Genomic DNA, 13,315 nt, shown 5'->3' with positions numbered 1-13,315 from the left:
ACAAAGGGCAGGCTCAACTTGGAGAGGGGTGTATATAGCACAGCTGATGGGAGCTGTCTTGGTGTCCCTGTCTGGACTGCATAAACACACATCTGTGATTTTGGCAAAGAAATCCCAGATGTTCATCAGTAAGGACGTCCAGGTCTTATTTTTACCCTGTCCTGAACAGAAACATTCACTGTTTGTGAGCCTAATTGCTGCAGTCATATTGCTAGAAAGATGACTGATGCAGCTTTGGTGCATGGGGTGATAAATGTATGTTAGACAACTGCAAGATGCATCTTTTGGGGTTACAGAAAACTCCAGAGGAAAAGAAACTGAAGGGGGATAAATGGGCTGAGAGAAGAGGAGATATCAGAGCAAAGGCAAAGGCATTAGAAGTCATGCTATAAGCAAAGCAACCAGAAAAAGCTGTGAATTGGACTGTGGGGAAGAGCTGATCCTTATACTTGTTAGGAGATACAAAGTGTAGTAGTGGGCAGCCTCAAGTGCTAGTTGCTGACTGGAAGCATTACTGCAAGGACCCTGGGAGCCTTTTTACATGCTGACTGGAAGCATTATTGGTGCCTTCATTTGATTCCACATCTCTTGCCCGATGATCTCATTGGCATTCCCTGCAGTGAGCCCACTTAATCATGCTGACCAAAAAGGGAAAAAAATAGAAAGCCAACTCCAGGCATTCTGGTGCCTTTGTAGTGCTGGTGCAGCTCTGCATGTCCTGCTTCACATCGACCCTGCCCTCCTACCTGCTTCTCACTCAGGCAGGTTCGAAATGGAAAGGTCCTGTTGTGTCATCTGTCCCTTCTCCCAACTAATGCAGGGCTGTTCTTTGCACAATCATTTCTTCATAGCTTGTCTAGTTCATAGTGTCTTCTTCCCTGTGTTCTGCCAGCAGACAGGGAAGCTGAAGCTGCTGTTTTTCTTCTTACCATGTCTTCACTTTCGGAATGCTGAGTGCCTCCTCTCTTGCTGAGCCCCTTGATACTTGTAGGCAGTTCATCATCCTTTCCCCTCACTTTTGTACTGCTCAGCCAAGCTGTAAATATTTATGTCCTTTAGTCTCTTTTCAGCAATCATTTTCTGCAAGCTCATTTTTTGAACTGCTTTCAGTGTTTAATGAGGAGCCCAGAATGAAGGCTGCTCACCACATGTAGATACATCATGTTTGCTGGGCAGTGGAGGGAAGGGGAAAGAACAGGACCTGGTGGTGCCCCTGGTGTTGGGCATCTGCAAAGTACCAACATGCTGGACACTCACCCCCTTCCTGGCAATTGAAGTTTCTCACTCTTTAGGTGGGTGGGAGCAACTCAGCCTCAGGCCTGCTCCTCATTCCTCAGGTCATTCTTCTCTTGGTAGCATTTAATCACTGCTCTTCCCTAAATCACTCGCAGCAGCAGGACAGGCAGAGTATCATCTGAGACCTCACGTATCAAGCTGTGTGGCAGCCCCCTTTACCCAGGGGCTGAGGAAAGCTGTTTTCTTCCTCTTCCGTGTGAAAAGACTGCTTCTTCCCTTTTCCCCAAGCTAGCTGCAATGTTTTCTAACCTCACTTCTGGGCTTCTCAGGTCTTCAGATCTCATGGTGGGAACGGGTCCATTTTAGCTCTTTCCTACTTAGTAGGGCTGGACAACTTACCCCACCACAACCCCCTGGTGTCTGCTCCTCTTTCTATTGGTAAAGTCCCTGCTCTGCAGTCCACTGTTACCAGAGCTGTTTTGGCCACCCTTCTCCACTGTCAGTTCACATTTATTACATATTTCATGATCACCATGAGATCTTTTTTGGCACCATTGTTACTTAGGATGTTTGTTCCCTCTGAGTATCCATTTGGAGCCACCGTTCCCTGAGTTTCTGCACTGTACACGCAAGTGCACACACACACACTCTGTGAGAAGTATCTAACCTGGAATGTCTTTATTGCAGTCCTTTGACATCTGTGGTCGTCTGGGAAGTGTCAGGAAGGCACTGAAGGTCCTCTGCACCCCACAGGTCAGTAGTCATACACATTAGAGCAGTTTCATAGGTGGAACCTTGTTACTGTTCAATGACGGAGTTGAAAATTGCTCAGTGCATAAGGATCACAGAATAAAGTCTTTTGTTGTCCCATGGCTGGATAAGCTGTGTCTCTTGTCAGGGATGTTAAGGACCTTTTCTGCTATCTGCCCTGTCCCAGCTATGGTAAGAGATTGTTGCTAGTCTGGCCTGTTTGATTGGAAACGCTGTGTAATATGGATTAATCCACTGAGGCCAAAGCTGCAAGAAGCTGACAAAACTTTGCTGTGCAGAGTGTGAGAAAGGCGTTAAATAGAAGGTTGTAGCCCCTGATGTGCAGTGACATTAAAAGAGATGCTACAGTGCACAGAAATTATCTCAGGCATCACATTATATAGTGCTGATATTTAGACCTGTTGCAGTGAAATACTGTGGCATATTTTAAAGTGGTAAAATCAAAGACTGCAGAGGAAAGGAACACAGAACATCACTGGTGTTTGTTGGAGCTGCCTTGCTTATTCTGTGGACTTGGGCACGTCAGTTTTCCTCAGCATAGTTCCATTTCCCCTATTACTTTTCCAATAGGAGAAGCAACATTTACCTTCCACATATTTAAAAAGACAAGTGGGAAGCCTGTGGGTACTGCTGCTGTTATTCTTTCCTCTATTGTCTAACCTGCTAATAATAATACCTGCCACTATCTAAACACCTCTGCAAAGGATGCTGAATTAATCCTTTCAGCACCCTGTTGAGCTCATTACATCCCATTACCATTGCTCCAAGTGGAGGCACTAAAAGATGGAGTCAGCTCGAGGGGAAAACAAAACAGGGAACACAGAGCTCCAGACTCCCTCTGTTCTGTGTGCTGGTGCCCAAATCTGCCTTCCCCACGGACAGTGACATAACACAGGTGTCTTGCTTAGGTCATGCAGGGAATCTGGGTGTGAAAAACAGTGTCTATGTGTATGTGTAGTGAAAATCAGGTTATCTTCAAACCCGTTGACACTGGGATTTTTTCCACCTCTCCCTATCAGACCTATGGAGTTCGTGCCACCAGCCAGCAGTGCACTGAGGCAGGTGACATCTGTGCCATTTGCCAAGCAGAATTCAGGGAACCTTTGATCCTGATGTGCCAGGTAAGACCCCAACTTCCCATGTCAGGTTTTCCCATTGGCATTCATTTGATTACCTTCTGCAGCTGGGGAGAGGCACAGTCAGCCTGGCTACTCCTAAACTCATTTACTGGGACTTAATCTAGGTCCTTGTGGATATTTATTGCCCTCTTCTAGGTAGTGATTGGAGCTGACCCACTCTTTAGGGCTGATCACAGCTATTGAGATGGAAAAGACCAGCCTTGTAGTGCAGGGACTGCAGTTGGCAGTCCAGATCTTGGATCTAGAATGCAAGACATTTCTATCTGCTTTGTAACAGGCTTATCAAATTAAAGCAAGTAGGTCACACTGAATCAAAAGTGCCTCTGCAGATGTTATCAAGCTGTCAGCCCCAGAGAGTCTATCTTGGTATGTGTTTATCAGAGTTGAGATTCCAATGAGGAACATTTCTGCTGGCTCCACATGTGCTGAGGAGGTCTCAGCTTCTTACAGCTTCTCAATACTCTCTTCTTGCCCTGTTCCTGCTCTTACAGCCTGGGGCTAGATGATGGTGTGTGTGGGACAGCCATCCCTCCTGATCCCTGTTTGTACCCAAGGCAGGCTGGAGGGAGAGTCCTGTTGTGGCTCAGTGTTGAAATGAGAGAAGATAAGGAGTAAAAAATTACATTTATAAAGAAGGGGAAACTGGGACCGAGGGTGCTGAGGCGCTGGCACAGGGTGCTCAGAGAAGCTGTGGCTGCCCCATCCCTGGCAGTGTTCAAGGTCAGGTTGGACAGAGCCTTGGGTGACATGATGTAGTGTGAGGCTTCCCTGCCCATGGCAGGGGGGTGGAACTGGATGATCTTAAGGTCCTTTCCAGCCCAAACCGTTCTCTGTTTCTATGTGAGTACAAAAATGCAAATGCAATTAGGGAGAGGGAAGGGGTTGTTTAAACTAAGTACAGATGTGTAAAAAACCCAGGCAATTGAGGATGGAAACATGGTAGAGAAAAACTCTCTCAACCACTTTGTTAGCCCAGATGTTGTTTTAATGTTTGTCTTTTTAATGTTTCTTTCCACTGCTATAGCAAGAAACAGAGTAAATATATTATTAGCTTTGGCCAACTGAAATAGTAGTAATGCTGGGATTTGGATTTCATATTATGTGAGTGCTGCTAACCAGCCCCACTGTCCACTTGAACCTGACTCATTCCTTGCTCCCATGGCTGTCCTATTGGGTGTGACAAGACTGGACCTCCTGCCCTCATCCTGGTGATGCCCTTTTGTCTCCACAGCACGTGTTCTGTGAAGAATGCCTCTGCCTCTGGTTTGACCGGGAGAAGACCTGTCCTCTTTGCCGTTCTGTCACGGTAGAAACCCTGCGTTGCTGGAAGGATGGCACCACCTCTGCTCATTTCCAGGTGTATTAGACCAAATACATACCAACAAGTGGAATAACTTGTGGAGAGAAGACAAAGCTGGAAAATCTGGTGATCCCACGGCCCCTGTTTAGTAGCCTGTGGATTTTTCTTAGTCTTTCTTCCAGCTCTGTTTCTCCAGGAGCCAACAGAACAACAATTGTTACTATCCAGAACTATCCTTAGAGGCAAGGAAGAGGTGGTTTATGTTATGGCAAACTCCATGGCTAAGCTACAGCCAAGATTTTGTCTTGAACTTGCACGGTTGTAAACCGCCTGGGATGTTTCCTTTATTTCTCTCCTTTTAGTATAGCTAAATATTGCATGTATAAAGCAAGACTACTGTGAATTGCATGTGTACAACTGATATACTGGGAAAAAGCTGTCCTTCTCTGGCACAAACCACTGTGAGATTTTTCATGTTAAATGGCCCCTTGCTTTTCTGAATCTGTAACCTCATAGAAGCATGCTGTTGCTGTTATACTTCCCTTGAGAACTCCTCCAAAACAGTGCTTCAGAACCTCCTACCCCAACTTAATTTCGAGTTAGAGAAATGTCCTTTCCCAGCAGCTGTGTTTTGGAATTGATTCCACGAATGGCATGGGTTGGAAATCTCACGGAACTTGGGAAAGACCATGCCAGTGACACTGGAAATGACACTTTTCTTGGGAATGTTTTTCCTCTCTAATTTTCATGATCAGACTTTCTGATTTCTTAGCATATGGGGAGAAGAGTGGGAGGCAGAGAGAGGCTAAAGTCAAGCTTGATTTGTCAGGTGGAAAGTCAAGGTCCTGACCAAGAGCATCTCACAGATTCACATCTCTCTGCAGCATGCTCCTCAGTGCAGCCCCTGAGGAAGGCTCAGTGGCTTCATCCAGAGCCTGTCTGGGTCCAAACCCAGGAAACACGTGAGTCTACACAGCACCACTGGTACCACAAGCACTGGGGCATCAGGGTGCAGGGCTCCAGGGAGGCTGGGTCCCTTAGGCTGCCTGCCCTGAGAGAGGGCAGAATTACACAGCAGCTTCAGCAGCCAGCCTGGTTTCAACACAAGCTGGATGATTGACCTGTGGTGGTGGAGAGGAAAAGCTCTTTGAGGAGATACCTTGTGCTGTTAACAGAAGAATGACCACACTTCATGTCGTTGCAGTTCCCATCTCTGCTGAGGGTGCTGCAGTGGCACTTGCACACAAATGGAGTTGCTGTTTGTGGGATGGAGCTTTCTCTTTCACTAAACAACCTCTGCTTTGTGCTGCATGCCCAGAGAAAGCTCCTCATTAGGCAACTGTGGCATCTTCCTTGTTCATTACTATGGAAATGGCTGTAAGGTTACAATCCACTTGAGTGGATCATCAGGAAGAGCTGTACCTGGGGGATATGAGCCTCTGTGTGTGTACTGACTGCAGCCTTCCCCTCCTGCTGTGGGAGAAGAATTAAAGCAAACAGGAGCTGATGGTAACAGGATTAGGGCCCACCATTTCTTTGGAAATAGTAGTTCAGTACAGCCAGAGGAGAAACAGGAGAGGCAGAGCCTGAGTGGGGAAGATGGACCAGTTCTGGCTTGAGAGGTAGTGGGAATTAAAGGAGGAAAAGCTTCCATGCCAAAACAAAGTGAGTTGATTCTTGTCAAGTGGATTCCCCATGAAAGCGGGGAATCAAACCAAGGAATCCAGTGGCCATCTTCAATGGGAATAGCCTTTTCAGCATGGGGAAGAAGGTTCAGGAGGGAAGGAAGGAAGGTTTTCAGTGGGCACAGAAACGTTGTGTATGGTAGTGTGGTGGTGTGGTGCAGTCACCGGGAAAGGGGAAACTGCTGGTTCTGTAGCAAGGGATTTACAGAAGGTTTCAGCACCAGCTTGCAGGGCAATGCCCATTTGTTACAGGGCTGGTGATACCTGCCCTGAAAGTGTTTGAAAAGCCACTTCTAATTCTGATCTTTTTCCTACATGCTCCTGGAAAATGCATTTGGAGGAGTGTATGGAAAGGTCGATACGAGCCTAACACGACAGATAGCAGCTGATCCCATTTCCAATGGTTTTTGGTTTCATTTGGTGATAATGAAGGTGATCAAAGGGACAGGTGAGGAACAGCTTTTGCATTCTTATAGTCTTTTCTTTACGTTATTGAATGTTCTTTCCCAGTTGGCAGCAGAGTTGTTCTTCAGACACCTCAGTGACAAGATGCAGCACTGCGACCCGATGGGAGGCCTTCATTCCAGGAGGTGCCTCCCTCTGAGCAGGTTCGTGTGCTGAGCTACCCAGTGCTCCACTTCTCTAAAGTGAATTAAATTGAATTAGTGCTAAATAGAAGGTGAAATTTTATATGGTGGGTATTTAATTTACCAGAAGCATTACAAAGATCCCCTTAATTCCTGCAAGATGAAGAATTTACCACAGACCACTATTACAGAGCTGTTAAATTAAAACAACCCCCCTCAGCCCCTGTTCTGGGGACGAAATAGCCCGGTGCTGCCCCCGGTGTGTTATGTGGTGGCTTTGGGAGGCAGGATGTTTCCACCCTCAAATAGGACATTTGGACCAGAGAACATACAGGAGAAGCTTCAGCTCTAGCGACAGCTGATGAGAAACCACAGTGGAATTCCATGGCTATGGAAAGAAATTATTCTCCCCAATTTCAGAGAGGAAATGAAAACCCGGAGCCTTTTTCACCATTGAACAGTCATTTTTCTTTTTTTTTTTAATAAAGTCATTATAAATATGTACAAAGAGTCTCAGCATAAGAAATTCCTTTTACAAAAGAGAGAAGCCCCATCCAACCACAAAGAGGAGCCTTCCTGAACTCGGCTCAGTGGTGAGCTTCGCTTTGCTCTTGCTTTGGTGAGGGTGGAAACGTGCACAGTGACTCTGCCAGAGCTTCATTCCAAACCAGCATGTTCAAGGCATTGTGTGTTCACTGCACTTCACCCCCTGGAGCCTGGCTGCAGGCTGGAGGCTCTGCCAACGTCCTGTGGACCACAGGTGAGGGGAACATTGTTTTCTTGGGATTAAGTGAGGATTTCACATTGATGGGAAATGTGAATACCCATGAAAACTAAATCCCACTGCAGTTGGCCTTGCTCTCTGCTTGGGTGGTATCTGAAGCTAATAACTGTAACTAATAATGGCAATTCAATACCCAGATGCTTTCAGGGAATATTTATCAAGCTCCAAAGTAACTTTCTGTAAATATTAATAAAACCTGTGAAATTCCTCAAGTATTGAGGCAGGATGAACTCTGAAGAACTCTGATGGGAATAACATGAAAATTCACTCTTGGATTCAAATATTATCAGGGAGGGAAAACCCACTTGTTTTGTGTTTTATAACTTTCTCTTGCAGCTGGGGAGTGGGAATCCTGCAGCTTTGCCTGAACAGTCATACTGCCACAGGCAGAGCTGTGGTTTGGAAGGCCCAAATGAGGGAGTGTGCTGGGGTATGTGCTGACCGAGATCCTTGTTGTGCAGATGGAGCGTGATTCAAGCCAGTGGGATTGGCAGAGGGAAGAGGCACCAAAGTGTCTGCGGCTGGGAACAGAGATACACACCTGTACAGAGCAGAGATGGCCTTAGGAGTGAAAGGGCTTCTACCTTCAGACCAGGGCAGAACTAGAAGGCCAAGGTAGGAGCAGCGTACGAGGACTCCTCTCCTCCACCTAGACAAGCTGATAGCCCAGTGTTGTCATAGAATAGTTTGGGATGGGTTTTCCTGGAATCCCAGCCTGGTTTGGGTTGAAAGGACCTTAAAGCTCCAACCCCTGCCACGGGCAGGGACACCTTCCAGTACAGCATGTTGCTCCAAGCCCCTGTGTCCAACCTGTGTCCACCCTGGCTTTAACCCTTGCCAGGGATGGGCCAGCCACAGCTTCTCTGGGCACCCTGTGCCAGCACCTCAGCACCCTCACAGGGAAGAGCTTCTGCCTCAGAGCTCATCTCAGTCTCCCCTCTGGCATTGCCCTTGTCCTGTCCCTCCAGGCCCTTGTCCAAAGCCCCTCTCCAGGTTTCCTGGAGCCCCTTTAGGCACTGGAGCTGCTCTAAGGTCTCCCCTTTTCCTAGGGAAGATCAAGCCTCATGTTCAGACCTCCCTGGGCTGGAGGTTGAGCTGACTTGGCCAGCACCTCCTGACCTCCTGTACTGCAGTGGGGTTCAGCTCAGTGTACAGCACCCAGTGCCTTGCTGAGTGTTACACAGCAACAATTTTGGATTCAAAATCAGATCTGCTGCAGGCAAATCTGCTCTGTGGAAAGGTGTGAAGATACTGGTCACCTGCTGTGGAGGTAGAATATAGCCAGGTTTTGTCATGGACAAAAAGCGTGGGTCCAGGACTGAATTTGGAGCCACAGGTAGTTTGTTACAAATATCTTAGATGTCTGTCAAGATCACAGATGTTTTAAAACCATCTGCAGGAAAATTAACATTGAATGTTAAGGTCGAGGTACTTTTCTGTCCTCACCATTGTGTACATGGCAGTGCAGTCATGCAGAAGGGAAAGATCTCCTTCAGTTGTGCTTCCCCATTTGCCATTCCCCTGTCACCAGTGTGATTCTCCTGTGCCTGCTCAGCCTGCAGGACCAAACAGTATTCCACCAAACAGTTCCATCTTACAAGGCAGCAGGGAAAAATGCCTGATCCCACGGCCTGTGTGCAAATCAGAACTGCCCCGGGTTGACCAAAACAGTTTGTAACCCATCTCCTTCAAAGGAGCTGCATCTGCTTTCTGCAGTGGATTTAAGTCTCTCATCATTTGAGCATGATACAGAAACAAAGCAAATTCCCAAATCAGATTAAACTGATTTCACGGGTGTTTCTGATTTAAGGAAACTGCTTTAGTATGGGGCTTAGCTGAATCAGGGTCACTTCTGCATGCCTCCACGCTCTGAACCAGAGGCACAATGGGCTTCTCACTCCTCCCCACTGACAGCTCGCTGGTTTGGGTGATTTCTCTATGTTTTCCTTGGGTGACGCCTCTCCTGGGCACATGGAAGTGTATGACAGGAGGCTTGGTCCCATTCCATATTATTTTAACTACTGAAAAGAATTCTAAGAGAGAAGAGGAAGGAATGTGGAATTAATGGGCCTCATCCTGTCCTGGGTGTGACCTGCAAGCACACAGAGGTGCTATCCTAGGATTAATTTGGCCCAAGGACTTGTTTTAAACAACCGGCTGGGGGAGAAGAGCTGCTTCACAGTGCACACCAGCCAGCTTTTCTAATCCAGTGTGAAGTTCCAGTGTGTGATGGGAGCTCTCCTGGTGGAGTGCAGCTTTAAAAATTAATAAAGACTTCCCTCACAGCCACATTATGTGGTGTTCTATATAGACTATGATCTCATAACCTCCTCCTCGGGCTTCACACACACTGGCTGCTGAAACCTAAGATGAGGTCTTGTCTTTTCTCATTTAGAGAGCACTCCCCTTCTTTACAGAGGCACAACTGCAGAGCTCATCAGAATCAATGACTTCTTTGCTGCTGTGAGGAAAAAAGCAGCGGAGAAGCAGCGAGGAACTGTGCTGGTTTCCTACCCATCACTACAGTCCCGAAACCACCATCTCACCCAGCTGCTGCAATACAGTTGGAACAGCGCTAGGGGAGCATACAGCACGCTTCCTTTTGCAGTACAAACATCAACCAGGGTTCAAGCAAGGATTTTAAAAAGGATAAAAACACCCCTTGTCAAAAAATGGAGGCATTCAAGAATAACAATTATACCAGAAAATGTAAAGCTTTGACAAATATGTACCCTCTAGTAAGTAATGCCACCTATGTACAGTGAATGCTGGCTCTAAAGTGCTGGTAAAGTTGCTTCTCTAGCAAAGCTCACTTGACCCAGCAACTAAGAGATGAAAGTCTCCAAAACTTAACCCTTGGTTCACAGCAAACACCCCATTGAGAGTGACAAAAGTGAAGCAAATGGGGATTAAAGCAGGACTTGGGGTACTGGACCTGCTCTGGTTTTCACTTGGGAAGCTCCACAGATTTGGTGGTTGTTTTATGATGGGCAGCACGTGTCTCCTCATGGTTTTGATGACTATTAGGAACCACCAAGGAGGACACTGATCCCTTGGAGTTCTGAGGCTTGGAGGGTTAGGATGGAGGGAGATGAGCCCATCACTTTGTTACTGAGGTTGATCACTGATTTAGGGTCTTTCCCAAGGTGGGGACTCATGGTAAGGACATGAGTCCTTTCCTTTTCCTTCACTGTGCTGTTTCAGGGGAATTTCTTTGGGGAAAATGCCTCAAGAAGTCCCCTGGCTGCCGATCCCAACAGCAGCACATCCTGCATGCCCAGAGATGGAAGAGCAAATGGAATAATGCATATTCCAGGTAAGAAGTTTATTAAACCTTCAAACTCAGGAGTTAATAAATGTTAAAGGTGAGGAATACATGGGAGAGGCCTCCCTCTTGCACTGAGAAATGGAAGCCAGATCCCGTGCCAGATGGGTTGGCACAAGGCTGCCTCTGGGTACATGGGGTACACACGGGGAGGGAGGATGGTTCTGGGGTTGGAAAGGCCTCCTGCAGGATATATGTCCTGTGGAGCAGTTCCCCATCCAGTCCTTCCCATCGATTCTTTCCTGTTCCAACCTGGCTGTGCAACATTGTACACACAATTCCACTCCCTCGTTTGAGTGATCTGCAGAAAGTTCTATTTTTAAGACTATGCCTGATCCAGCACCTGCAACACTGCTGAAATCAGCTGAGGCTCCTCCTTTTGCTAGAAGAATTCTTACTTATCTCAGCAGGAGGCTGAGCCAGGAAGGGGACAGGATACTGAGTATTACTGAGCATCAGGGCCCAGATGGTAGGAAGATGTTTTGTGGGTCCCTGTGGTTGTGAGACCATCGAAACTCTATCAGTAGACAAACTACACGTAGCTACATGATCCCTCCCAACACTGCACATAATCTAAAGTAGGGCAAGGTTACTCATTAGGAACAATTTGCTCTTTCAGCATAGCCCTTTCTGCTGTTTGTGAATTGACTGGGATCAATAATACCCATGAAGATGTGTGCAGGGGCCCAAAACACATCGGGGAATAGTTGATAAAGGGAGAGTTGAGCTTTTAGGTTGCTTAGAAGCATTTCTCCTGCAGTAGTGAAGAACACAAGGTTTGACTTGCCTTGTTCCTTGGGTGAGGGTCAGGGTTTTTGAAAGACAGGGAGCCAAACTTCCTTTGGAAATCAGGTTCCTTTATGACATTCCTTTATGCCTGTGAAATCCCCCCCTGCCACAGGGGGGTCAATTTTCTGGTGCAGATATCTGAAGCTGGGAAAAATGTTTCTAAAAACCTGCACACAATAATCACTGTCAATAGCATCTGAAAGGTATCCTACATCTGACAGGTAGTTTTGGCTGCAAGAAAAAAAGTGCTCAGTACTAGACTGAAAAAAGCCCTTTGCTTTCTAAGGACAAGTTCTCTTGTTATCCCCCAGTTTATTGATTAGTCTAGATGCAGTTCTCTTCCCTGGTGCATGGGATCTGAGGCTTAAATCACCATCCAGGAGGATACCCAGCTCTGGAGCTATAGGAGATTCTGCACCAGGAGACTTGGACACGTCCACTGCAGTGAAAGGAGCTGGTGTGTCACTGCCACCCCAGCGAATGCTGCTTCCCAAGCTCCCAACCATCCAAAGAAAAAGAGCTGCCCCAAAGAAAATGAGTTTTATGAAGTTCTGGGCTAGATTCTTTTGTCTTAATTTATGCAGAGATTGAAAGAAAGAAACAATAATAGCACCTTCTCAACAAGTAGTATTTTTTTGCTATCTCGTGTATAAATATCAATAACCAAAATAGATTTTTCCTTGTCCCATGTTTCAGAACATCCTCTCAGGGAAACTGTAGCACCACAGAGAGGCAGTTTAGCCCCAGACAAATATGAAATGTAGCACCAGAGAAACTAAAGTCAGAAGAACAGCTTATCTCACCTGGTGCCATAGCACTGAATATATACACACACAGACTGTCTGTCGTCCAAGCTGCCAGGCACCCGTGCCCGCCCCACAGCCAGGCCGTGCCCGTCCCGCAGCAAGCTTGGTCTCTCAAGATAGTACTTAACTCTGGATGTATTTTCCACCCCACTGCACTGAAAGGAACGTTTATGTTGCCATAAACAAGGTGAAGCGGAGAAACTGCTAGTGTTACAGCAAGGACATCACTAATCTTTTGACTCAGACTGCAGGAGCACGAATGCTCAGACCACCATCATCTACAAGGAATGTTGCTTACGTTCTCAACAAGGCATGCACGTCTTAACGTATGCATACAGGAGGGTTTACATTCTTCTATATATAAGCATGTATGTGTCTCTGGTTTGCTGCTGGGCCCTTGAACAGCTCCTTCTGTGCAAATCCGTCTTCACGTTGCCCAAAGCACTGCCAACATCTTCCACTTCTTTCTTTCTCTCCACTCTTCACAGCTGCTGCTCAGGCTCTGGATTCCCTGTAGGAAAAGGGGAAACAATTTTCTCCAAGGGCACAGGGTTCTCTCCAGCCTAAGAAAGCAAAAGAATTGTGTTTGGTTTTAATTATATTGATGCATTGGTTACAATAAAAGCTTCTTTGAAATTTATGCTTGAACCCTCCTGCTAAATTTACTGACAAGAATAGGGATGTAATTTATAGGGAGGATGGTTTGGTGGCTCAACACGAGATCACACCGTTATCCCTGTGCTACTGCAGGATGTCTGGTGAGCTCTCTACCTGCAAGGCTCCTTCTTTTGGGTGCTCCATCTTCATTTACATCACGTTAACAAAAACATTAACTTTTAGGGAAGCCATTAATTTTGTTCCAGGTAAGCAGTGAGTATCACGGCAGACTGGAA

General features: G+C 46.6%; 1 protein-coding gene across 1 annotated transcript in view; it reads left to right on the top strand.

The window, feature by feature from the left end:
- LOC104403649 (RING finger and transmembrane domain-containing protein 2-like) overlaps positions 1–4,512 on the top strand; it is a gene marked incomplete at its 5' end in the record, with an annotated part of 7,087 nt that extends 2,575 nt beyond the window's left edge. The window contains 3 exons of the mRNA XM_010011871.1: positions 1,924–1,989; positions 3,027–3,128; positions 4,378–4,512. Of these exons, the coding sequence (XP_010010173.1) occupies positions 1,924–1,989; positions 3,027–3,128; positions 4,378–4,512 (303 nt within the window). The remainder of the gene's footprint in view (positions 1–1,923; positions 1,990–3,026; positions 3,129–4,377) is intronic.
- Positions 4,513–13,315: the final 8,803 nt, after the last annotated feature.

Source organism: Nestor notabilis, unplaced genomic scaffold, assembly GCF_000696875.1.
Source record: "Nestor notabilis isolate BGI_N333 unplaced genomic scaffold, ASM69687v1 scaffold29563, whole genome shotgun sequence".
Classification (NCBI taxonomy): domain Eukaryota; kingdom Metazoa; phylum Chordata; class Aves; order Psittaciformes; family Psittacidae; genus Nestor; species Nestor notabilis.
This window is presented reverse-complemented; position numbering and strand designations above follow the sequence as displayed.